Source organism: Oculina patagonica, chromosome 14 (assembly GCF_052425735.1).
Source record: "Oculina patagonica isolate OP01 chromosome 14, crgOcupat, whole genome shotgun sequence".
Taxonomy (NCBI): Eukaryota; Metazoa; Cnidaria; class Anthozoa; order Scleractinia; family Oculinidae; genus Oculina; species Oculina patagonica.
In genome coordinates, this window is record NC_135771.1 from 9,565,703 (window position 1) to 9,593,200 (window position 27,498).

The 27,498-nt window shown below is 37.3% G+C and overlaps 4 protein-coding genes and 1 pseudogene across 4 annotated transcripts; all 5 read left to right on the forward strand.

The window, feature by feature from the left end:
- The first annotated feature begins 1,091 nt into the window (after positions 1-1,091).
- On the forward strand, positions 1,092-2,574 carry LOC144639419 (melanocyte-stimulating hormone receptor-like; annotated as a pseudogene).
- Positions 2,575-4,228: 1,654 nt separating this feature from the next.
- LOC144639115 (sphingosine 1-phosphate receptor 1-like) lies at positions 4,229-5,695 on the forward strand. Its single transcript, XM_078498365.1, has one exon. The coding sequence runs from the start codon at positions 4,664-4,666 to the stop codon at positions 5,693-5,695; it is 1,032 nt and encodes a 343-aa protein (XP_078354491.1). The 5' UTR covers positions 4,229-4,663.
- A 3,343-nt stretch (positions 5,696-9,038) lies between these two features.
- LOC144637454 (adenosine receptor A2b-like) lies at positions 9,039-10,153 on the forward strand. Its single transcript, XM_078496510.1, has one exon. It carries the CDS (start codon positions 9,039-9,041, stop codon positions 9,969-9,971), a length of 933 nt encoding a protein of 310 aa, XP_078352636.1. The 3' UTR covers positions 9,972-10,153.
- Positions 10,154-13,311: 3,158 nt separating this feature from the next.
- Positions 13,312-14,229, forward strand: LOC144639116 (adenosine receptor A2b-like). The gene has a single exon (XM_078498366.1). It carries the CDS (start codon positions 13,312-13,314, stop codon positions 14,227-14,229), a length of 918 nt encoding a protein of 305 aa, XP_078354492.1.
- Positions 14,230-17,157: 2,928 nt separating this feature from the next.
- LOC144638082 (adenosine receptor A2b-like) lies at positions 17,158-25,737 on the forward strand. The gene is made up of 2 exons (XM_078497184.1): positions 17,158-18,060; positions 24,251-25,737. Exon 2 carries the CDS (start codon positions 24,333-24,335, stop codon positions 25,242-25,244), a length of 912 nt encoding a protein of 303 aa, XP_078353310.1. The 5' UTR covers positions 17,158-18,060; positions 24,251-24,332; the 3' UTR covers positions 25,245-25,737.
- Positions 25,738-27,498: the final 1,761 nt, after the last annotated feature.

Here is a 27,498-nt window from a genome sequence, read left to right on the forward strand (position 1 = left end):
AGTTTTATCAAAAGCATATCACCTCGGTGATATGCTTTTGATAAACACTCAATGATGAGAGCTTTCGGTTGCCGGTTTTAAGCTTGGTTTACATCCATGTTATTTCAGTCAAGAAGAGTTCGGGGTGGTGTCATTTATATTTAAAGCTTCACGGCCACATAAACCACACACTTTCAGATTTAAATGTGCGTTAGTTTTTTTTTTTGTATTTCAAGAATAGCTGATAATTGGTGTTGTGCCCAGTATCGCTTTTACACTCACTCGCGTGCCACTTTAATTTAGAGACTCTCAATTAAATTAAGAGAATTTACAAAAGTTCTCGAGATAATTAAAACCCACGGCAGGCGTTTGCATAAATCTTTCGGCACTTGTTCGATTCAGCTGTCAAGTTGGTCACTCTTGCTTAGGCTCCTAGCCAAAATATCTTAAAAAACAGTTGGGCGCTAGTGGTAGTTTTGAAACGTTTGGCTATTGCTAAAGTTTATTTTCACTGAGATCACCAAATTCAGCAAAACACGGCGAAATGATGTCAAGAAGCTGCGTTCGCGTTCTTGTAATTAAATTAAATGTAATCATTAATCTTTCAAACGTTTTCCTTAATTTCGCTTTGTTTTGTTTATTCACATGGCATCAACGGTTGATCCTGAAAGCATAATTTAAATCGCATGGCCTAGTTCCATCTTGAAGAAGAGAAGACTATGAACCATGTAACATTCTGTCAGCACAATACGAGAACAATTTAAAAAACGCAAGCCGCCGGCAAAAACGTCCAAAACAGATAACTGATTTTCAACCAGTTTAGCAGATAAAAGCTGAGTAACTGAACAATGGGCGAAAAAAACGTATTAACAGCAGGGGCAAGCTGTAGTGTCAACTATCCCTGTATTTAAGAAAATGTTGAGGGCATAATCGTGGTAAATGAACCGATGTTTCCGATGCAAATAATAATTTATTATGAAAATGATCTGAACCCCTCCAAAAGGTTATCAATATTACAATTTCAAGTTCTAGCTGAACCATATCTTGAAAATCCTCCGTAGGAGGAAGTGTTGCGTTTATACTTTTGTAGACCCCTCGAAGAACGAACATTGATGGCTTACAACACCTCGACTCAAGATCTTTCTCATGCCCAATCGTGTTTTCACTTATCAGATCCCAATTTCGACAAAGTTTCAGAACGTTTTATTATGAACCTTGTAACAGCCATCGTCAACATTATTGCATCTCCTTTTGCAGTGATATCCAATTCTTTAATTGTCATTGCTATCTTTAGCAGTCCTCGTCTACGAACGCCTTCAAATCTTTTTATTGGATGCCTGGCGCTCTCTGATGTCTTTGTTGGCCTTACAGTACAACCAGGTTACATTTGTTTTAGACTCATGGAAAACCAGCATCGTTCGGTTCCCTGTTTTGTAAGAATTACATATTCTAATGCATTTTTCGTTTGTTGCGGAGTGTCATTTATGACTCTCAGTGCTGTAACCTACGAACGTTTGGTAGCGGTGCGACTTCGGGCAAGATACAATGACGTGTTTACAGCAAAACGTGTCCTCAAGTTTATGGCGGCTATTTGGATCGTGAACATTATCTTAACAAGCTTGCAGTGGGTAGGAACAAGCGAAATTTCAAAAGGCATACATTACATTATATGGTTTCTCTGTCTTCTGGGTTCTCTGCTGGCAAATATTGGAATCGGTTTGATTTTGGGTCGACATCATCGCCAATTACAGGCTCACAACACGATCCCAGAAAATATCCGAAGACAAAGAGAACTAAAACTAACAAGAAACATCTCAATCATTGTTGGAGTGTATTTGTTGCTTAACATGCCTCTTTTGTTTACAAAAATTTATCGCTACATTTTCAAACAAGACATTAATTCTTATAATCACTATAGTTGGACAGAAACTCTTGCATTTCTGAACTCATGCACGAATCCATTACTATGCTACTGGAAGAACCAGCAAATTCGTCAGTGCATTAAAAACGATACCAGAGCGAATAATGTGTCATTTGGCACACAGTGAAGAAAACATGAACAGTCCTAAATATAACAATGGGATTGCTAAGTATGCGGCGAATACAGCAGAAGTGTCACTTGATGTACAATGAATGTAAACACGGGTAAAAAATGGTTTCGAGTGCTATTTGAAAAAAAGCAAAATTTTCATTCTTCGTGATGCTTTCCTCGTCCAAATTGCGTGTGAAGGAACCTTGATATGAAAAGATTTTTAAGAATCTACAAATCATTAATCTGTCACGTAAATCTCTGAAATCTTAGGTAATGATATTCATTTGTTTAATTTAAGAAAATCATATCTCAGAAGTCTTCGAGTGACCCTCGAGTCTTCGAGTTATTTTTAGGTGATCGTCGGCATCTGTTAAGGGTCTTCAAGTTTTTAATTTTTTAGGGGGTTTCTTTGGAAATATCTTTGTAATTTACATTTATACACGTTTCACATGTGTCAACAAATTTTAAAATGATCTGGACCTTACTGTGATGAAAATATTCGCCCACGAGGTATCACGACAACGAATATAACGATGTAGAAAAAACCTAGGCAACCTAGGCTGTTTTATATTGTGACTCAGTAATATACACCCTGTCTTTAGAGTTATTTATAGGAAGAAAATTCGTCAGCGATGTGGTGAAACACAACTCAACAATGTCTTAAAACTCAATAAAAATGCCATAATCTACCAATTCAAAAGGTGTTTTATGTGCTGTTTATCTTTTGCCGGAATATTTTATCTCACGCGATATTAATCTTGAGAGAAAAAGCTTGGGAGAAAAACCATGAGAGGGTAGCATTTCCTGAAAACGTACTATACACCAATCAATCAAAGTATAGAACTTGACGATGTCGTGTTCCATGTGATACAGAACCAGTTAACTTTATTTATTGCATTCTTTAGCAGCAAGCTATTCCCTAGCTGTTCCACGTCATAAATTTATAATTTTTTGAATCTTTAATATAATTAAAGCATCCCCGAATGTTTGCAGAAGTGCTGATCACGTGTCAATTATGAACTCACACCGTGCAAAAATGCGCCATCTTGGATTCGCCATCTTGGAAAATCGATTTGAAGATTTTTCAGTTATTCCATTGCTAAAATTGAAATAATGCAAGTAGTGCGAACGGGACCATATCTTCCGACCACGCGTTTTCCGAGAAAGCAATAACATCAATACGAAAGATAAACAATAAGAACAGCTTTAAAAGCGCGCCAGTGAACGACAAGTTTTATTTTCGAATGACAGGAACTTTTTGCCGGAAATCTCTTTTGAAATAAAATTACATCAACAGAAGAGTTCAATTTACTAACTGACGGATGAAGTTTTTGGGAATAGACTTACGGCCGCGATAGAATCAATAACCGACAGATAGATATTGCAATATTGAAATTAACAATGCAAAATATGTGTTTACTTTGAAGAATAAAGCACAGAAGAGGTAGAAGAGTTCAATTTCCTTTATGACGGATGAAGTGAATCAAGCTTATGGCCACGATAGAACCACTGACTATGATTGAACAGCGTACAAAAAGAGAAACAAAAACACAAAGAGGGAGGTTACATAAAAGAGAACTCAAGACAAATAAATTGAAAACTATTAGCTCCACAGTAGAATCAGAAAACTCGCTTGGTGTGCCGGTGTGTTAATCGTGAGCCAAATAGAAACGTGAAACCTAAAGATATACAGCGAGTTTACATAATGACTTTCATTTCATATTGTCAGGAATTTGACAGCGCTCGGCAAGTAAGATGGAAGTTGATACAATAATTAAATTTTAAAAAAGTTTTTGTAATTCATCTTTCAGTGAAAAAACGCTCTTTTCGGATTTTTGGGGATTTTTGTGGAAAGAAGGAAATCTAGTTTAAGTAGCAAAATTAATGTAACAACAAATAAAGAAACATTCACATTTTCTGGGTGAAATTGAGGATATTGAGAGACCGGTTGAAGAGGATTAAAACAAACTTGCCCTGTTAAGGATTAATAAATGATCAGGGTAAAAGTTGAAATTATGTTAAGTTTCTTTTGGTTTTAACTTTGAAAAAATGATTGAATTCACCTTAAAGGTCAGTATGTAATTAATTTTGTGGTTAACATTTACACTTGTAAAAGTAAATACATCTTTCATTTCAGCAATCTCAGTGAGTTAACATGTAAGAAAGGGCATTTTCGCGAGCCGCGAATTGACATGGAAATATTAAACTAGTTAAAGTAATAATTTAATTTTACATCGAAGCGATGTTAGGTAAAAATTAAAGAGGTGGCTTAATTAAATAGGGCCGTTTTCAGGAATACATGATAAATTGATCATGACTTTTTTGGTCGTGAAATGTCGATCGCCTTCTTCGCCATAAATATAACAATCAGTGTAACATGATCTTACTCGCATCCAACCGACATTATTGTTAATGTTTCAAAAAAGGCAATTGTTTAAAACCATTCGATCCCCATGTTAAAAAGATCAAATTTACAAGCAGATGTTTTGAAAGGAAGATCTGTCGAATCAAAAGGCAAATCAAAAAGGCAAATCAAAAAGAGACATCCACCGTAAGAAAATTTGAAGAGAAGAACCGCTTGTATACATTGACAGTGCTTCATTTTGCACATCCATAGCGACGGTGGGAGAAGAATTCAGTCGACATTCAATTATGGCCAATGACACTTCGACTGAAGACTTCTCGCTTGTTTCATCATGTTTTCATCTGCCGGATCCCGATTTCGACAAAGTTTCAGAACGTTTCACCATGAACCTTGCAACGGCCATTATCAACATTATTGCATCTCCTTTGGCAGTGATATCCAACTCTTTAATTGTTATCGCTATCTTTAGCAGTTCGCGTCTACGAACGCCTTCAAATCTTTTTATTGGATGTCTGGCGCTCTCCGATGTATTTGTTGGCCTTGCAGTACAACCAGGTTACATTTGTTTTAGACTCATGGAAAACCAACATCGTTCCGTTCCTTGTTTTGTAAGAGTTATATATTCCAATGCATTTTTTGTTTGTTGCGGAGTGTCTTTTATGACTCTAAGTGCTGTAACCTACGAGCGTTTAGTAGCAGTGCGACTTCGGGCAAGATACAATGATGTGTTTACAGCAAAACGTGTCCTCAAGTTTATGGCGGCTATTTGGATCGTGAATATTATATTAACAAGCTTGCAATGGGCAGGAATAAGCGACATTTCAAAAGGCATACATTACATTATATGGTTTCTCTGTCTTCTGGGTTCTGTGCTTGCAAACATTGGAATCGGTTTGATTCTGCGTCGACATCATCGCCAATTACAGCCTCACAGCACGATCTCCGAAAGTATTCGAAAGCAAAGAGAGTTGAAGCTTACAAGAAACATCCTATTCATTGTTGGAGTGTATTTGTTGTTCAACATGCCACTTTTGTTTATAAAACTGTATCGCCTGATTTTGAAGCAAGATATCAAGACTTACAACCACTATAGTTGGACAGAAACTCTTGCTTTTCTTAATTCGTGCACGAATCCATTACTCTGCTACTGGAAAAGCGTTCAAATTCGTCATGGCGTAATAGCGATACCAGAGAGAGTGGCACGTCACTTGTTTAGTAGTGACGAAACTGATCACGTGCGCATTCCTAGATATAACAGTGTAGGCAGTGTTACTAGGTATACGGTTAATACAGCATTAGTTTCACTGGGTGTACAATGACTCTAAACACAGGTTAAAACGGTTTAGAATACGCAGGAGGCAGCGTGGCCGAGCGGCGCGGAAATTGTTTGGATGTCCCAGGCTTAACCCTTTCACCCTGTCACATGACTAGCTGAAGGTTCACCTTCTCGTTTATGTTTTGTAAATAGCAAACTGGTCAGTCTCCTGCCAGTTGGAAGTGTTAGGTATATAGTTTTCATTTGAAGTATTCGTTTCTCTATTTGACTGGCATCTGTCAGCTAAGTGCAGACCACTATAAAGTTAACATACATTGATATTTTTTAGCTATAGAGTACCACGTATATGAATAGGCTCAGGTAGTGTAGTCTGAAAAGTTATAAGGCTTTCCGAATCCGAGTTGTATTGGAAAAAGTATATGCCAAGATTACTTTTATTTAATGTTTATCCTTTCGTTTACGCCATCTACGAAATTAAACCAGGAGCCCATTAGCCTGCAGTAACACATGTCAATACGTTGAAAAATCTCGGAAATCTTAGACAATAATCGGGTAATCTCTGGTGCAGAATCTTTTGCAATCGTTGAAATCGACAAACAAGTTCCTTAAAATTTTCCTTAATCTTTGGTAATATTCAGGTTTTCCTCGGTTGATTCTCGGGTGATCGTCCGCATCCGTTAAGGACACATTAGTAATCATTGCATAAAAAAATTGTAATAAGGGGAAAAAGCCGCACCATCTTTATCATTAGTCTTTTCATTAACTTATGATATGTGACTATGTATTGGTATCATAATGGTTAATATATAGATAACTTAATACACAACCATTTGGCATTTTTGACTCGTGATTGGTTTACTCTTAATGCGTTGTCTTGCTTTTTCGTGTAAAAAGTTTTTGGATTTTTGACTCGTGATTGGTTTACTCTTAATGCGTTGTCTTGGCAATTTTAAATCGTTGTAAAAACTTAAGCCACAGCTCGTGCATGCATGTGTAAATAAAGAACGAATGTTCACTAATAACGGAGCTCCATCGCGCGAAGAGCGCCAGCGGAGCACCATGCGTAAGGAAATTTGGTAAACCCATGAAGCCGATAAAAATTGGTTATTGAGTGAGCGTACGCATGTCCGCGCCTACAGACTCTTGGGGAGGGGAAGCAACCCGAGCGGGAGGAACAGAATGCCATCTTATCATACCACTACGAACGTCAACGTCGGCTTGTATGTTTGATATTAGACATCCATGTTATGGTCAATAGACAGCTGTTATAACAAAATATCCGCTGATCAGTATCACATGTCCTGACCATATCGCAGGCTCAGGGTACACCTCATCGAGGTCATGTGTTTTTTGAAGCTGACCGTTGACCAAGTTAATTTTTCAAAAGTATCGCGGGCTTAAATCTTACTTCTTTTGTCTAGGGTCATGACAGGTTTTTGTAAGCACAATTTCTGCGATTGGAGTTGACGATTTAATTAGGCTATAGATTTTTCTTGTGTAGTATACGTTTAATAACTTCAATAACAATATTTTTAATGAGAGTATTTTTACACAATTTAAGAACCAGAAAATAAGTGTCGAGCTCAAAATTTAGGGTTGGATAAAAATATAAATTATAAGTGATGTCACTGGCCAATCGTGAAGTCACACTGCGCCAAAAGGACGTCAAAGTTATCAAAATTTGCCGCCATCTAATAACTTAGAGCCGCCATCTAGGAAAAGACCAGCGTGCTTTGAATGGAAACAGCCAAAGCTTTTGATCACGTCGTTTCTACAAAAGGAACAAATTATAAATATGAGCCAATGTGCGAGGGGTGCGCAACATTTTTTTTCCCGGTTCCAGATGGAAGAACTTGGGCTCGATTTCCGGTCGTTCAAAATAAACAACAATAACAACGCGGATCGAAAAATTCCAATCTCTGGATACAGTGACAGACTTTTGAAAATTGAGTAGAGTCAATCAGTGATGAACAGATAGATACCGCATGTTTGAGTAAACAGTCTGAACAAGGTTTAATTTTAAGAAAAAAACACAAGTTTAATTTTGTATTTGTATAGGTACAAATAAATTAAAATGTATACCTCTAAACTGAACGATACGACACAAAACCTCAGTCTCCATATCCGCCAATGAAATAAAACAAGCAAGCAACCTTCACAGCGAGAGGCTTGAATCAGTAGAAATTACATCAATATTTAAGTGAAGCTCGCGACTCAATCAAAGTAAAAACAGATCCCTTTTTCGTTAATAAAAGTTGGATCTGAATCCCTTCGACAAATTTCTATAAAAAAATTTTCAGGACATCAATTCCTTTTAGAAACGTGCACTTAGTTTTTCTTTTATGTTAAAATAAGCCTGAAAAGATCAGACAAAGGGTACTGATATTTTTGGCCTCAGGTGTTGCCGTGCCAAACAATTTTGCAAGCAGCTCACATTTCACTGATAGGATTGCCAAAAGTCCGTTGTATTCTTCTGTCTACTGGGTTTCAGTAGAAAAGAACAAGAGGAACCTTTCAGGAGTTGTATTCTTAACTAATTTGTAACATGCCTGCAGAAGAGTGACAAATGAACTGTTTTCTGTTCCAAGAAGATATTTTAATTAATTATAGAATGCGCTTGGGACTCGGCGCAGCTGCCTTTCAAAGCAAACTTTTTTTTACTGATAATGAGATTTCTTAGCGATAAAAAGATCAGCTGTCGAGTCATGATCACTTCCAAAGTTGAAATAACTTATCAGGAAAATGAATAGTGTCAAGCTGATATAGTGATGATGAATTTAATTTTACCAATTGCCCTTTGTGTACTTTTAAAACTAAGTCGACTTGGTATCCTCGTCTTTAACCAAATTATGAACCACCACGGCTAACTTATTCTTGATTTTTTTTATTTCATTTGACCGATTTTTATCAATGTTGCAGGGCATGTAATTTACGCCAAGGAAAATCGAACAACAGTCGTCAAATTTATGCTAAAACACTTTACCAAAGTTGTAAAAAATACATCTCTATGGACTCGTTCAATTCGTCAGCGGGTATTGGGAATCCTTTGAACTTATTAATTAAGGAAATTTCTAGATCAGGTTCAGATTAACAGCAGAACTGTTTGAACTGTTTCCAATATGTCAAGCAATTAAATGAATCATAAAGAAAACGAATTTACTGGATGTCATCAAAACAGTATATGGCTTTGATGAATGGGTAAGCAAAACCCCACCTTATCTTGCACCGCATGTTTGCACAGCGGTGCAAAAGAAAACATCTTACCGTCTTTTAACTAAATGGAAATTAAATTTTCGGATTATAAAGCATCTGTGGTTTTTGGATATCCTCAAAGCACTATTTCCTCAATATTGAAGCGTCTTGTCGATGGACATATCTTATTACTCATGGCCAACAACACTTCGGCTCAAGATATGGCGCATGATGCTTCATCTTGTTATCATCTTCCCGATCCAACGTTCCACAAGGTTTCTGAACGATACATCATGAACCTTGTAACAGCTATCATAAATGTAACCGCCGCTCCTTTTGCTGTCTTTTCTAACCTTTTGATCATTGCTGCCATCGTCTCCCGTCTACGAACACCGTCAAATCTTCTGATTGCGTGTCTGGCGCTCTCAGACGTATTCGTTGGCCTTGCAGTTCAACCCGGTTACATCACTTACCGACTCATGGAAAACCAGCATCTCTCCGTTCCGTGCTTTGTGAGAATTGTGTATGCTAATGCTTTCTATCTTTGCTGTGGGGTGTCTTTTATGACGCTTGCCGTAGTAAGCTACGAGCGATTCGTTGCAGTGAGACTCCAGGCGAGGTACAACGATGTATTTTCATCAAAGCGAGTCTTCAAGTACATGGCGGCTATATGGTTCTTGAATATCATTTTAACAAGTCTGCAGTGGGCGGGAATAAATAAGATATCAAGAGGCATGCATTTGATCGCGTGGTTTATTTGTCTTCTGGTTGCCGGGGCAGCAAATATCGGCATCGTTGTGACCTTGCTTCGAAATCGTCGCCAAGTGCACTCCGTCAGCTTACAGTTGACCGAAAAACTCCGCAGACAAAGAGAAGCCAAACTGACAAGAAGCATCACATTCATTGTTGGAGTGTACTTGTTATTTAACATGCCCGTTTTGTTTGTAACATATTACCACCAGATTTTCGAGCAGGACATCAAGACTTATAACCACTATAGTTGGTCAGAAACTCTTGCTTTTCTTAACTCGTGCACAAATCCTTTGATTTGCTGTTGGAAGAGTCGACAAATTCGTCAAGGAGTTTTGGCGATCCTGGAAAATCTGCTATGTCACTGTTGTAAATGAGAGAAGACGATTGCCTGAGGAAATACTAGGCTTTAATCACCAAATCTCTGTCTATACAAACATGGCGGCCAACTGCAACCACGAGGCGCCCACAAGGATCGCAGGCTCATACAAGAAAGTTGAACATACTACATGTACGACACAATGAATTATAACGTAACGCAAAACTCGCAGTGTTCAAGTCTACAGGGCCTTTAAGAGGGCCTCTTGCAATGTCATTTACACAACAGTCACTAGGTGTTGTTTGTTTGGAAAATCGCAAGAACGCAATTGCATCTTTTTGTTATTTATGAGCATGATTACGATTTTCAAAGATTTCACAATTGTTTGACTAGAAGTAGTACATAGTAAATTTTTTGAACGTAGGAGTATCAGTCGTTTGCACTATGTGATGGCCGGGCGAAGGTAGTTTTGAAACAAGTAAAAAAAAAACGTTGTTGACGTTTCGAGAACCTGAGCGAAATGTATAAGTATGGTTCGTTGAAAATGATTGCTCAGTTTAATTTGCCGTGATGTCAATGGCTGTAAGTCTCGTGTAAAGGTCGTCAATTGTTGATCAAATTAGGTCGTTCTGTTTGAGGTCCTGTCGTCCGGTTTGAAAAAGTAGTCCCTAATAAATTCCCTAGCAGATTAAAAAACTATAAAAATTGAACGGTCTTTTCCGGCATAGGTGATTTCATTTTCAGTCGATTATGATATAGTCAATGCTCAGGCAATTTTAACCATTTTTGTTTGTAAATCTTTGATATATATGAAGAAAAAGTCCCAATGTTGCTGATGAGGAACGTTTATCGTATTATTTGACTTTAATTTATCAAGTGAACCCGACCTAGAACTTGACTGTACAGGTTTCAAAACATGTTCAGTATGAATGTTTGACATAAACATACTTTTACGTACATACAGGTACATAAAACATGCAGCTAGAAAGGTGTTAACACTGTAAATATCAGATATATATAATTTACTAAATAGAAGTTCTCTTATACAATGTATAAGGCTCATTGGTAATCTCTAGACCGAGCTAATTGCGTAATAAGCTGGTCATATAGAAAACCAAACTATGTTACTGAAGAGAATGCGAGGCAGATGGACCTCTTATTTAACTACAGGGCCACTGCATCATTTGAGTTACTTGTAAATAGGCTCCCGCTCATAGAATTGGTAGTTTGATGAAATAGCCGTTGATTCTCATTTATGATGTTTGTTAAGATATCGAACTATGTATGTCCAATTAAACAGTTTACAAACATGTGAACGGGCTTATTTGTTGTAGTTTAAATTGGTAATTCTGAACAGGAAGGTGCTGTGGCCAAATTTCTGTCCCAAACACAGGGGGACCCAAACACTGTATTAGTTATACATAATCTTAAAATAAAAAGTTCTCATTGCGTAATCTTAAAATAAAAAGTTATAACCTTAAAATAAAAAGTTCTTACTGCGTTCCAGTGTCTATTTTTGGTCGATCTGGAGGCGAAATGAATCAGTCATAATTGATGCCATCGAAACTTTTAAAGGCTTTTTCAGGTCTCAGGTGAACAAAACAGAAAGTTTTAAGGAAAACGTTTTGATGAAAAAAAAAAAAAAAAACATAACGTCTAAAAACCCAGAGCTATCAAATAACTTTATAAAATATTGAAGCAACGCCAAGCATACGTGACGAGAATTTTTAAATTTAATAAAAAAAAAAGTTTTTCTACTTTAGGTTGCAGAGTTATATGACGGTTACGCCATACCTTCGTGGGTGGCCTTCAAAACAAAAAACACACACGCGACCGCGTGTTTCTTCCAAAACTAACGTAAGCCAGTAAACGACAAACAAACAAGACTTTTTTTAATCCATCTAGATTACAGGTGCAAGAACGAAAAACAAATAACTGCACAGTTTTAGTCACGACACATCGATTCCTTGAAGTTTGTAAGCAGTTTTCTTTATTTCGTTGGTCTTCTTTCCACTGGCCTCTTTGGCGCGAAAAAAGGTCCCTATGGCGACCACCTACAGTAGAACCCCGGTAACTCGAACTCTGAAGGGAAACGTAAAACAGTACGAGTTACCGGGGTTTCGAGTTATCGGGGTCGATTGCATATTTAATTTGCCAAGTTAATAATTGATAGTTAACTGATTTTTCAGCACTTCAGTATACGGTACAGTGCAAATTGAACTTAATTATAACTTGTCAGAAACTCTAACAAGACCATACATTCTTATGATAAGAGTGGAAAATGGTTGTAAAATACGTGATCTGTTCGTTGCTCTAATCAATGGGAAACCGTGCCAAGTTGCAAGAACCGGAATTCGAGTTATCGGGGTAAATTTGACCCAAATTTTGTTCAAGGGAAACGAAATTTAGTTCGAGTTAGCGGGGTTTTCGAGTTATCCGAGTTCGAGTTAACCGAGTAAAAATGACTGAAAAGTGGGGGTCAAATCCAAGGGAAATGGCAGTTAGTTCAAGTTAGCGGGGTTTTTCGAGTTATCCGAGTTCGAGTTACCGGGGTTCTACTGTATATTAAAATCGAAAAACACCTATTTGTGGGTTAACTTGAATTGAGAAAAAAAAAAACGTTATCATCGGTATAATACACGATTTTTTGCAAAATGTCGCACCAAACTAAAAAATAACAATAGCTTGAATTGCTTCTTTTTTGCACAACTGTCCAAAACTATATTTATAATTATGCCTTGCACAAAATGACGCTTATGAATATAAATTGAGAGAGTACGAACGAATTAATTGAAATGGTAAGCCATCAAATCCGCCAATGCATTCAAATTAAAATGACGTCAAAAGAGTTTTTTTAATAACTACTTTTATGACGTTTTAAATTAAGCTCATGGTATCGCAAACTGTGCTACCAACCTGGAAAATAGCAGCTTATTAAAACATTTTCTAGTTTATAGACTTGCGGGAATAATTTACAACTTTTTTTTATCCTAGCATTAATTCGTCTCTTATCAGTTTCAATTTTTTCTGTGCTTTCCCCCGATAATTGCGCAAGTCATTTTGCTTGCCATCCACATGTTGTTTTGTGAGTCTTGCTGTCCTGATCGGATGATAAATATTTATCAACTGTGATAATTAAGACCTTTTTTGGCTTTATATACAAAGCTTACTTATTAAGCACCTAGAGGTTGTGTTTATTATCAGGCATATAAACATCTTCTATTCGTCAAGATCTCCACTGTAACCAAAGCCAAAAGCACAGTTACCTCGAATGAACTACAGCATAAAGTGACTGCTAAGGCTTTCAGTGATCGCAAAGAAAAAGAGAGTAAGGTGGAATATAAGACGAAAATTATAACCATTAAGGGACTACGGAGATAGTTCACACACAGAACCAAATGGATGACAACATTTCCGTCAATACACCTCCCGGATCATGTTTCCATCTTCCTGATCCGATCTTCCATCAAGTTTCACAACGATTCACTACGAACCTGATAACAGCCATCATCAACATCGTAACTGCCCCACTCGCCGTTATAGTCAACCTGTTGGTTGTCACTGCCATCTTCAACTGTCCTCGTCTTCGGACGCCTTCCAATCTGTTAATGGCATGTTTAGCGCTATCTGATGTTCTTGTCGGCCTCACGGCGCAACCAGGTTATATAAGCTACAGGCTCATGAAAAACCAGCGTCGTTCAGTTCCTTGTTTTGTGAGAATCGTCTATGCTGCTGCCTTCTACGTATGCTTTGGGGTATCTTTTATGACATTAAGCGCCGTTAGCTACGAACGATTCGTGGCGGTGCGATTGCGTGTTAGGTACAACACGTTTTTCTCTTCAAGCAGGGTTTTGAAGTTTACGCTTGGAATATGGATTGTGAACTTTTCGCTGGCCGCTTTGCAATGGGCGAAAATTAACTATGTAGCAAGAGGTATTCATCACGTCGTATGGTTGATTTGCCTTTTTGCTACAGGAGTTACTCAAGTGGCTGTGCTTATTGTTGTACGACGGAGTCGACGACAAGTCCAGGAACACATGGAAACGGTGGAAATTGTAAGAAAGCAAAGAGAAGTCAAACTTGCGTTGAGCATCTCAATTATCGTGGCGGTTTACTTAATTTTGAACACTCCTGTAATGTTTGTGACATTTTACCATCAAACGCTAGGATATAACTTGCCAACTTATAATGTATATAGCTGGGCAGAAACATTTGCTTTTCTTAATTCGTTTTCAAACCCTCTTATTCTTTTTTGGAAGAATCAACAGGTTCGGCAAAGAGTCTTTGATCTATTGAAAAAAATAGTGTGCTGTTGAAGATGCAGACCCAATGTGTGTAATCTTAAGACATGATTGAGATCGAGATTTTTTTCGTTCCCTTAAAAGTTAAATTGAGAATGAAGGCCCAGCTGCAGGGTACAGAGAGTTTAAATACATGAAGGGATTTTCCCCAGAAACGTTTTCTTTTTTCTACCATGGTAATAATAAAACAGGGATGAGTAAACTGAGAACGGAGCCAGTGTGTCTACTTTTTTAATGTATTGAACATTTATAATAAGGAAATTTTCCTCAAAATTGTTTTCGAATCTTTTTTAATGCAAATTTAAGTAATTACTACTATGGCTCCACTTTTCTTGTTTGTTTGAAATTTTTTATTGCTGTAGCCCAAATTACCATTTTTTAACCCTTTGATGTTGTAAATGTCAATAAAAGTGAAATAATACATTCAACGCTCATCATGGTCTACCAATCTGCTATTAAAGTGCTATGTGCGTTTTAAAACGGATAAAATATCCTCTTTAACTCCACGTTTCGTCTGGTAAAAATGGCTGGAGTTTGTGTACGTTATTACGAAAACGTTTTAGTTCTGATTTGGCATTAATGTATAATAAAACATAATTCGAACGTTAGTTTCGGTTTTTAAGTTCGCTTTAATGTAAATTGCTCAAGAGGAACAACAGAAAACAGGAAAGAGGTGTTGTACACTAACTCACACATAAAAAGAAACGCCAGATATGCACTTGATTGGAACCTTACTTAAGTTTATCAATATCTACAACATAATTCTCGCAGTTTTTTTTCAAAATATTGATCTGTGAGTAGCTTATAATTAATGGCTTCCAATAACAGATTGTCAATAACAAGCTGTCCAATAATGAGGTGTCAAATAAAAATATTCCCGTATCATGCACTTGATTGCTGGCTTTACTTTGCCGAAACGTCTTCAGGACTTTCGTTTAACTGGTAAAAGAACTTTGTGCCATCCATGCATTCTGACTACGTTGTGAGGCCGTCCGATTTTGTTAATTAAAAGTATAATAACTCATTCAAAATTTCCTCTTCTTTCCAAGCTGTTCTTCTATTTACATGATATTTTCGCTATTTTTTTTTTCAAATGGCATTGCAGGTATCTGAAAACACTTCAACTGTTTTCGAACTAAATCGTTTTGGTACTTAATTTCGATTCCGCTAAAATGTCTGATAAAGAGCCTGGATCCGAGTGTAAGGAAAAAAACGAATCCCTTAAAAACATGGATTCATTTTCGCAGGCAATACTCCATGGACGAGCTTATATGCTCCCGGAATTCGCTAGAGAACCCCACCCATGGCATTCCCACTGGCGTCGGTGAAATCACTCAGAAATCCTTTCCGAACTTGTCTGTTGCGTGTGGTATATAGTGTCGTGGGAAACAACTCAACACAGCACGAAAATTGGGATTTACATTAAATTAAAGGTGGTTAAATCTGGTGTAAAGTCGGTTATCCAACTTTACACCATCAAATAAATGTTGTTAAAGGTGGTTAAACCAAGCTTTACACTACCGTGTGTAAATGTGATTTAAAGTTGGTGTAAAGGAGTCTCTTTATCTGCCTTTATACTTGAGAGTAAAGCTGGGATAAAGGTCAGCTTTAAAAAATGTAAAGTCAGTGTATAGCTGAATAAATTCCACATTTATTCCAGCTTTATTTAAGCTTTACACCACTGTGCAAGTGACTCCTTTCATTGCTATTAATCAACTGAAGTTTATTACAAGATCAAGAAAATTTTGCCTTCACTACACAACCGAACACACACAAAGACTATGAGGCATGGGCACGTTGGTCAGCCGGGCCCACGATACATTTTATTGACACATCAATAAGATTACAGCAGGATGAATAAAATCATACATAGCCTACATGCACCACAGCCGGACACGTAAACCCCAAAAAACCACTATGGAAAAAATTAGGCACCGTGTACCCCCGACCAATGCTATGGCGCAGCCTTTGGGGTTTTAAGGCTTACACAAACAAAAAACAATGATATCAGAATAATGAAAGCAAACGATAATCAAAGTACAATATATTCACAAAACGAAATAATAAAAATATAACTTAACGGAGTAAAGTATAGGCCAAAGAGGCTGACCGTAGAATGTCACAAGTCTCTCAACGAACTCTATTTCAAACACGCTAACCATAAGTCCTCGCGTGCTACGCTCGCACCCAGTTCTCTGGTCCGTGTCGGCAAAATAGTAATTTATGTTAATTAACACTATCACAAATTACATGTATATTCACAATACAATACTAGGAATCAGTAATTCTACTTTTACATAGGAAAGTACTTTTACATCATGTACAGGTTGTGTAATAGGAAATAGCGTTACAGTAGTAACACTTAGGTAACGCAATACACTACATGGTACATAAGTTAAGAATTCCGGTTGGTCGTTCCCGTCCCCAGAGGACGCTGACCTAAAGGATTGTGGCCTCTGGGGACGAGAATGTCGGAGAGTTCAGTAGCAGCTTTCGCAAGGTAATACGTGAATGGCTTGTTACCCTTCGAAAGAACGATGGAATAAACAACAAGAGCAGTGTTCCTGGCCTAAAAAAAGGATAGTTACGGCTAAACTAGACGACAAGTAGAATTACAAGTGCACAAGAGCTGTTACACTACGAAACCCTAGTTCTTGTATGCCGCTGGCAAACTGCAAATGACCGCTGGTCCCATGGACGACGTATGTATCCTATTTTAGCATTAAAACAAATGCTATAAAAGAACTTTAAAAGACTATAAACACTCTTTAACAAAAATCCGTTTGCTTTCAAAATCACTAAAAGGTTTTTAACTTCACCTGACCATTGTATTTACATAACGATCGTCAAATATGAGCTAATAAATGAAAACCTTTTATCTATATCTAGGAAAATAGACAATTTCGACAAAACGTCAAAGCTTTATTATATGACAGCGCCACCTCGACTACGGGCAAGGACGAAAAATAGCTTAACTTTTAAATTTAATGCCTTATTTTGGTCTCGTACATGATTAAAACAGAAGGCCTGGTTCTTATAAACGATTGAAATGCAAACATACAATGGGTCGATTACTTAAAATAAAGATACAATTCAATATCATCCGAGTTCAGGCCCATTTCAGGCATTGCGCCCCAAACAGCTTCGTTTAGCGAATTATTTTCAAATCTCTATCACCTTAATGCAGTTTTCACGTAGGTATTCTTTTGATCTTTGCTGCTTTGGGAATTTGTTCATAATAAAATTTACAAGAATGGATCGTTAGATTGGCCTGTGGTGAAACAGGCCAATCTAACGTAAAGATGCATTAGGGTTATTCAGTATCATCCGAGTTCAGGCCCATTGCAGGTATTGCGCCCCAAACAGCTGTCGTTTTTCAATAAACATAGAGGAAGAGCATGAAAAGTTAATTAATTCCTCTAATGCATGTGACATGTTGTGGTAATTAGCAGTAAAGTTAATTACGTATATTCAGTTTGTTAAGAAGAGTTTTCATTAGCGGCCTGAGAGAACCGGATTGTTTACTGAAACTAAACCAGTAAAAGGGAAACAGTTTTACTTTTCTCTTCCTTTGAAGCTTAAAAGAAAGAAGTTGTTACCTGTTTGTTTACGTCTTTCAACTGACAGCTCTTTTCTTCTCTTCCTAATTGACTTTTGAATATATGAATAAATTTCATTTCGTTTCCTCCAGACGCAAAGTTGCCTTGCCTTGAATGATATTTTTGAACTTGAAACATTGAAACTCTTTTCAGGACCAAGTCTGAAATATTTGAAGAATAATCAAAGATTAATGCTGGGAACGCGATCAACTGCTAATCGAGACGACCAGTTCTCGTGCGAGTGCAGGTAAAATATAACAGTTTTGTTTGCTTCATTGTGACCACTTGTTTTTAGTCTATTTAGTCATCATCTTCATATGAAAAAACTGCGCTAAGGAAAGAAACAAGAGCCTTTACAGATTCCTTGCAGTGGCAAATAAATTTCTCTGCGTGAAGCAGTCTGTGTTCAGTTGAAAATTCTGACTAAAGTGTTTTATTGAAATGTCGACACACTGTAGCCGACGGGATTGGGCACGACCATGTCTGAGTGAAGACGTGCCTTCGAAGCTCCGCTAGACCCAAACAATTTTTTTTTGTATGGATAGAACAAAAAGGGAAAGAGAAAGCAGTAATTCAAGCGATAGAGACAGTGAAACAGCTTCCCCGGTTAATAAGAAGAAAAAGGACGAGAATTTCGAGACAGAGAGCGAAGAAGTGTTTACACGTGGAGTCTCCAATATGGCGTTGTCGGACGACATAGGCGTGAACATAAAACATATTCTTCAGAAGCTAGAGAAACTCGACAGTATGGAAACTATGTTGAACAAGGCATTAAGCAAAGTAGCAGCAGTGGAAACCCATGTCAATGAACTGGCGCTCAAAGTTGAAGCGTTGGACTCTAAGAGCCGTGTTGCTGATAAATCTGTGGAAGAGCTGACTGCGAGTGTTGATTTCATCTCGAAGATGTGCGAAGATGCTACACATAGGCAAAAGGAAGATAGCGAGAAACATAAAGCCGAGTTGGCCCGCTTGTCCAAACAAATGTCATATTTGGAGGCTTACTCAAGAAGAGAAAACCTTCTCTTCGAGGGAATCCATGAAGCCCCTAATGAAGATGGACGCGAAGACACTGCCGCCGTCTTACGCTCATTCATGGAAACTGTTTTGAATGTTGAGAAGCCCGACACGATTGAATTTCAGAGGGTCCACCGCCTTGGAAAGAAAACCTCGAAAGGACCGCGAGTAATAATTGCCAGATTTCTCCGGTATAGCGACAGGCAACGAATTGCGAGCCTGGGGAAATATCTTCGTGATAAAGAAATTTATATCTACCCCGATCTTCCAAAGTCAATCCAAGAAGCAAGACGACGTCAAATGTCAAAGCTGAAAGAAGCAAGGAAGGCGGGACAATCGGCCTACTTCAGTCAAAGTAAACCGGATATGCTTTACATCGATGGAAAGTTCGTTGCTGAGTAACTCCCGTACTTTAAGGTTTTTCTCTCTAATCAAATACAAGAACAATTGATGAAGCTTGGACCTTCTCTTCAGGTATTCAACTGTCGTTTAATACTGCTTTTAGTTACACCAATATTGAATTCAGTGATGCGATTGGAATGGGCTGAAGAGCTTCATGGACGAATAGATTATTAGTTTAATCATTCCGTATTTGTGTGTATGTTTATTTTATTTTAAAATATGGTTTACGTTTTGTTTTTGTTACCTTTATTTCAGGCTAACTTACGTTGCGCATATTATGTTAATTAGAATTTTTTATGGTGCGATGTTACATAACCTTTTCTTTATAAGGTGTTATGCGGTAATTAGGGTGTTGGTATTCGAGGTGCTAGGCTAGCTCTATTGACAAAGAAAACATAGAAAATGACAACAAATTTTAAAATGGTTTCTTTAAATGTTCGGGGTTTGCGTTCCTCCGATAAGCGAAAAGCGATACTTTTATGGATAACAAAACAAAAAGCTGATGTTGCTTTCCTGCAGGAAACATATAGCACAATTGAGGATGAACAATTTTGGAGAACACAATGGAAAGGCAAGATGTTGTTCTCGCACGGCTCAAATCACAGCAAAGGCACCATAATTCTAGTGAAACAAAACTTAGAATTCGAACAAAAAACAGTTTTTTGTGACCCTAGCGGTCGCTTCATATTTCTAGAAGCCGTTGTGCAGGGGAACCTTTTTTTATTTGTAAATATTTATGCTCCCAACAAAGTTCATGAACAAGAAGTGTTTTTCAAAAAGATCAGAAGCAAAATTGAAAGCTATGATTTCGATCCTAATAGAAAAGTTATAATGGGAGGTGACTTCAATATCTTTTTCGATGAGAATTTGGATTGCTTCGGTGGCAATCGAAAAATCAAAGATAGGAGCGTTAATGAAATTAAAGATATGATGTCAGAAAATGATTTAATAGATATATGGAGAATCCGTCATCCAGATGATAAACGCTTCACATGGAGACAAAAAACGCCGCTTATTCAACGTAGATTAGATTTCTGGCTTGTAAGCGATTCGTGCCAAGAAGAAGTTCTTGCTACAGACGTGATACCCGCAATAAAATCAGATCATTCAGCAATTTCTCTTCATTTCAAAAGCATAACAAATTATGATAGGGGACCATCCTACTGGAGGTTTAATTCGAGTCTGGCGGACGACCCTGTATACGCCGAATTTTTAAAAAATTCGTACCCTAGTTGGCTAGATGAGTATAGGGATATTACAGATAAAAGACTGTTATGGGACATAATCAAATATCGAATACGAAAGGAAACGATTAGTTATAGCAAGCGTAAAGCTAGAGACCGTCGTGATAAGTTATCTGAACTTGAAAAAAGCGTGAAAGAATGGGAAGAAAAGTGTAATGAGTTACCAACGGCTGAGAATCTTGCGAAACTTGAGGAGCAAAAAATAGAATATGAAGCTATGTATGATTATATAACACAAGGTGCTATGATTCGATCTCGCGCTAGATGGTATGAAAAAGGGGAGAAAAGTAACAGCTATTTTCTGCGACTTGAAAACTTTAATCATAACAAATCCTGCATAAGGAAAATAAATCAAGACGACGGAAATGTCATTACGGAACCTGCTGTTATTTTAAACCAGCTAAAGTCCTTCTATTCCACCTTATACCAAAACAACGGGGCGGATATTGATCAGGGCTGTGCTAAAATCTTCTTAGGAAACCCTGACATACCAAAACTAGACAAGGAAATGCAGATGAAGTGTGAGGGGAAATTAACTTTCAATGAATGTTATCGTTCGCTACTGAGTTTTCAAAATGGTAAAGCACCGGGAAACGATGGCTTGACAGTCGAATTCTACAAAGCTTTTTGGCCAGTTATAGGGAATCTGGTAGTGGGCTGCTTGAATGCAGCGCATGAGCATGGAGAATTATCAACGTCACAAAAAATGGCTATTATTAAATTAATTGAAAAGAAAGATAAGGACAAGATGTATATAGCAAATTGGAGGCCTATCTCCTTAATAAATGTCGATGTCAAGATTGCGTCTAAGGCTTTAGCGAAGAGATTGGAATGCATTTTGCCTTTCATAATACACAGGAATCAAAATGCCTATGTCAAGGGCCGACTGATCTCCGATAGCACGAGAATTATTGATGACATCATGTCTTATACCAAAGTTAATGACTTAAGTGGACTGCTTGTCGCGATCGATTTCGAGAAGGCGTTTGACTCTCTTGACTGGGCTTTTTTAAATAAGGCCCTACTGGCTTTCAATTTCGGTGAATCTTTTATCAAGTGGGTAAGCACATTTTATTGTAACATTAAAAGCTGTGTTACAAACAACGGCTTCTCCTCCGTTCATTTTGACGTCAAGCGAGGAGTTAGGCAAGGTGACCCTTTGTCTCCGTACCTCTTCATTATTGCTCTCGAGTTACTTGCTATAAATATTAGAAGCAGTAAAAATATTAAAGGCTTTAAACTTTCAGATAACGAAGAAATTAAGTTAACCATTTTCGCTGATGATCTGACGACTTTCTTGAAAGATAAACAATCTTTCGAAAATCTTTTAAAAATGTTGCGAGATTTTGGATGCTGCTCGGGCCTTAAAGTAAATAACGGTAAATTAGAGGCTCTCCATCTTGGCGACTCGTCCATAAAGCTTGATATCGGTATTAAAAATATGGATAAACCTTTAAAGATACTTGGCATCTTTTTCTCATATGATAAGAAGCAAGCCGTTAAATTAAATTTTGATTCAATCCTGGATTCGCTGAAAAAGACTCTTAATCTGTGGAAGTGGAGACATTTAACCATTCTTGGAAGAATTCAAATCATAAAATCGTTTGCTATCCCTAAATTCCTGTATAGAGCGTCGCAGTTACCTTTTCCAGATGACGTTATCAAGAGAGCGAATACGATCATCTACGAATTTATTTGGAAGGGTAAAGACAAAGTGAAAAGACGTGCTTTGATTAATAATATTGAGAACGGTGGATTAAGAATGATACATTTAGAATCCCTTATTCAAGCACAGAAGATATCCTTTTTGAAACGGTACTCTGATCCGGAAGATGGTGCCGAATGGAAACATGTTCTCAACTTTTTTCTACAGCCTGTGGGAGGCCCATACCTCTTAACATGCAATTTTGATCCAAGTTCTTTGAAAATTGCTATCCCCCCATTTTATAACGAATGTTTGACCTTATGGTCAAAATTAAATGGTTCAATGCCTGAAACAAGTGATGAAATTTTAAACGAAATAATTTGGAATAATAAACACATCTGTATAAATAATAAATCATGTTTTATTAGCGAACTGATGGATATAGGTATAAACAAAATTGGTGACATGATTAAACTGGATGGGACATGTAAATTTTTGACATGGAATGATCTGCATAACAAAGGTCTTAAAATGAAAAACTTTCTTTTGTGGCAAGGTCTAATCGATGCAATACCAGTTAAATGGAGACAAGCTATTAAGTCCATGACAGGTCCTTATATCTTGAACTCGGATTCAAATGAATCCACTTTAACTATTAATTCAGTTAAAGTACCCACATCAAAAGTAAATTCCAAAAAACTGTATGGGAGTCTGGTCTCAAGGGTTTGTGAAAAACCAACAGCACAAAGGAAATTCGATGAATTGTTCCCTGACCCTAAGCGTGATTGGAGTAAAATATACAGCTTGCCTTTCCAGGTTGCGTTAGATGCGCACACAAGAGAATTTCAATACAAAGTGGTTAATAGAATCTTATTTACAAATTCTAAATTGTGTAAGTTTGGCTTGGTGGAGTCGCCTTTGTGCACCTTTTGTGGAGAGGAGGAAGAAACCCCTGAACATTTGTTTGCATTATGTTCTTATTCTAGTGCCTTTTGGAATGAAATTTTCAACTGGCTGCAACAGTGTGTCACTGGAATTAGTGTTGATTTGTCAGAAGTAGTCAATGTTATACTTGGTTTGCCTGATCTCGAGGAACATTTTATGGCTGTAAACCACATAGTTCTTGTGGCAAAACAAACAATCGTACTTTGTAGGAAGAGATCTACTAATCCCAGTTTGAATGTCTTCCATGCTCTACTAAGGAAAACTATTAAAATAGAAGAATTTATTGCTAAGCAGAAAGATAAATTGCACCTCCATTTAGTTAAATGGGAAAATTTTTTAGATAAACTTATTTAAAGTAAATGTATGCAACGTCTGCCATTTTTCGTTCTTTTTTTGAATTTATTTATTTATTTTTTTTGTTTGTTTGTTTTGTTTGTTTGTTATTTTTGTTATTTTTTTTTGTTATTTATTTATTTATTTATTTTTTTTTTAGCATAACTGTTTCCAGAGTAATTGTAGTAGTATTTCAAAATTAAAAATTGTAACTGTAGTGCACCCGTAACTATGTATTTTTTCAAAGTGTAATTGTACTTCAAACTTCTGTATCTGTATCTATATCTGTGCTTGTAACTGTATATTTAATTTAATAAAGTATTAAATTATAAAAAAAAAAAAAGACACACTGTAGCCAGGATTAAGCAACGGATTACGGTTTTACATTTCAACTTACATTAAAAGTTTTCTAGTCTTCGGAATTTCCGAGGTTTAAACCGTTTTATTTTTAACTGACGTTGAGGCGAGTTTCACCGGTCCTGTTGAGGGTTGACAATAGTAAAATTTTGAAGTCATTTTGACGGATCGTTGTTTTTGTTTCGACATTGTCTCAAATAAGTTTAAGCCTCACAAGGTTGACCCAAATCCATTTTATCAGTGATCAACACCAATTCCTCATCCAAACATTATCACGAAATCAACTGCACAAATCATGATAATAACGTTATTAATCACCCACGAAGGAACGGTCTTTACATAATAACGAGCTTTCCCAGACTGATTCTTCCATTGAGTAAGGAGAATCTATATTTTGGGTAAAAACTTTAGTTCTACGTGCTCTGTAGCCAAAGAAAGGTTGATGAAATTAGAATCATAACTGCTTTCGTTTCTCATCTTTTTTTCTTTTCTTCCAGTGATTAAACAAGTTATTCCGCATGCCAAGATAAAAAAGAAAAGCGAGGCAACTAATAGTTATTTTTCCACTGAACTGACCACATGCATGCCAATATTTCCGTCAGTGTTCCTTCATGTTACCATCTTCCTGATCCAACCATCCATCAAGTTTCAGAACGCTTGACCATGAATCTGATAACAGCCATCATCAACATTGTGACTGCACCATTCGCCGTTATAGTTAACGTTTTGGTTGTCACTGCCATCTTCAGCACTTCTCGGCTACGGACTCCGTTAAATCTGTTTATAGCCTGCTTGGCGCTATCTGATGTTCTTGTCGGCCTCATGGCCCAACCAGGTTACATAACCTACAGGCTCATGGAAAACCAGCATCGTTCGGTTCCATGTTTTGTGAGAATCATCTACGCTGCTGCCTTCTACGTTTGCTTTGGTGTGTCGTTTATGAGTTTAAGCGCCGTTAGCTACGAACGATTCGTTGCAGTTAGATTGCGTGTTAGCTACAACACGTTTTTCTCTTCAAGGCGTGTTCTAAAGTATATGCTTGGCATATGGACTGTGAACATTTCGTTAGCAGCTTTGCAATGGGCAAAAATTAACCAAGCAGCGAGAGGAGCCCATCTGATTCTTTGGCTGATTTGTCTTCTTGTAACTGGGGCAACTCAAATTGGCATTCTGATCATTGTGCGACGGAATCATCGACATTTTCAAGTCTATCTTCCAGCCGTTGAAAATCTTCAAAGACAAAGAGAGGCCAAGCTTGCAAAAAGCATCGCAGTCATCGTTGCAGTTTATTTGATATTGAACTTTCCCGTGATGTTTGTGGCGTTTTATCACCAGATATTGGGACTTGACTTGCCAACGTACAACCACTACAGCTGGACTGAGACTTTAGCTTTTCTTAATTCATGTTCCAACCCATTTATCCTTTGCTGGAAGAATCAGCACGTTCGTCAAAGGGTAATTGATCTTTTGAAGAAAGTGCAATGCTGGTGAAGATGCCTCTTTTAGACGTGGAACATTTCAGAAGAAGGAGATAATTAAAGCAGATATTCGAGCGTTTTTGGTGGTTACGTCAGTAACCTCTTATGCCATCGGGTCTGTTAGTAAGTCCGTCAGTTTTTTCATGGGAATAACTGCTGACCGCAACGCGTACGTTGTCAGAACTCTTCTTTAGTGAAGGAAGAAGAAGGGCTGAGCCCGAAACATGTGGAACATTGAATTTTTTTCGAAAGGCACTTAATACTCATTTAGTAAGAACTTTGTTTTTATTTTTTGTACTCTTACAAGTGACACGCAATACATGGATTTTTTTCTTTTTATTACGTTGTCAGAACGTATACGACATTGCAGGCTAGTTTTCCATGTCCTTTACTCACGCATGGTTGACCAAACAAAGAAAATGTCGTCTGCTGTAGGCTCTTTAGAGGCAATGATTTTCTAAGTTAACTATTAAAAGACATCTTTTGAAGTCTAGAAAAGAAGGAAATGAATCTGGAGAATACTCGACGGCAGAAACAAGTAGACATGGAGGTTTCCGGGTCGTTTTTCGAGGAAGAAATTGTTGTAGCCCGAATTACCATTTTTTAACCCTTTGATGTTGTAAATGTCAATTGAAGTGAAATAATACATTCAACGCTCATCATGGTCTACCAACCTGCTATTAAAGTATTATGTGCGTTTTATAACGGATAACATATCCTCTTTAACTCCAAGTTTCGTGTGGTAAAAATGGCTGGTGTTTGTACTAAAACGCCGGTTTTATAACAAAATTGGCATCTGTATACATAAAACCAGATTCGAATCTTAATTTCCTTTCGCTTTAATGTAAAAAGCACAAGGGAAACTACAGTAAAAAAAAAAAAAACAGGAAACAGGGGTACGTTGTATGCAATCTTGCACATAAAGAGAAACAACATGCATTGGAAGCTTACATCGACGGTTTATGACTGATATCTACTACGTAATTCTTGCAATATCGTTTTGACATACCAGTTGGTGTGTACTGAGGAGCTTGTAATGAGGCCTCTAATTAAAGTGTTCAATAATAAGCTGTCCAATAATGAGGTGCCAAATAAAAATATTCCCATATCATGCACTTGATTGCTGGCTTTACTTTGCCGAAATGTCTTCACGACTTTCGATTAACTGCTAAAACAACTTCATGTCATCCATGCATTCTGAATACGTTGGGAACATTAGAGGACAAGTAAAATAACAAGCTTACGACAGCTGCTACACTACGGAAGCTTAATTTTCGTTTGCCGCTGGAAAACTGCGAATAGCCGCTGGCCCCATGCGTGGCTGACGTATGTATTCTACTTTAGCTTCGTCTGTGTATGCGTTGTGTTGCATTGTACTGTTATGTTCTTTCCGCACACTTTGCCCCACGCCGATGGAAATGCATGGGAGAAGTCTCTTCAAAAGCGTGCTTTCACTTTCTGTTTTGTGTTTATGTTTTATCAGCATATACTATTGTTATGGACAACAGCATTATTTGACATTTGTGGCTTTTTTCCATTAAGCCGTAAATGTCAAATAATGCTGAACATGTTTTAAGCACTGTAAACACTCTTTGACAAAATTGTCAAAATTCCGTTTGCTTTCAAAAGCAAGTAGAAATGTTATCAATTTAACACCTGACCACTGTATTTACATAACGATCGTTAAATATGAGCAAACTAAAAACCCGTTTGTCTATATCTAGGAAAATATACAGTTTCGACAACACGTCAAGCTTTATTATGACAGCACTACCCTCGACTACTGGTGAAAACGAAAAACTGCTTTACTTACACTTAATGTCTTATTTTGGTCTTTTATATTATTAAAACAGAAGATCTGATTCTTATAAACGATTGAAATGCAAACGTACAATGGGTCGATAACTTAAAAAAATACAATTTAAATATCATCCGAGTTCAGGCCCATTGCAGGCATTGCGCCCCAAACAGCCTCGTTTAGGCGAATTATTCTCAAATTTCTATCACCTTAGTGCAGTTTTCACGTGGGTATTCTTTTGATCTTTGCTGCTTTGGGAATTTGTTCATAATAAAATTTACAAGAATGGATTTCCAAAGCGAGGCTTTGTGGTGAAACAGGCCAATCTAACGTAAACATGCATTAGGGTTATTCAGTATCAATCAAGTTCAGGCCCATTACAGGTATTGCGCCCCAAACAGCTGTCGTCTTTCAAAGTAAACATAGAAGAAGAGCATGAAAAGTTAATTAATTCCTCTCATGCATGTGA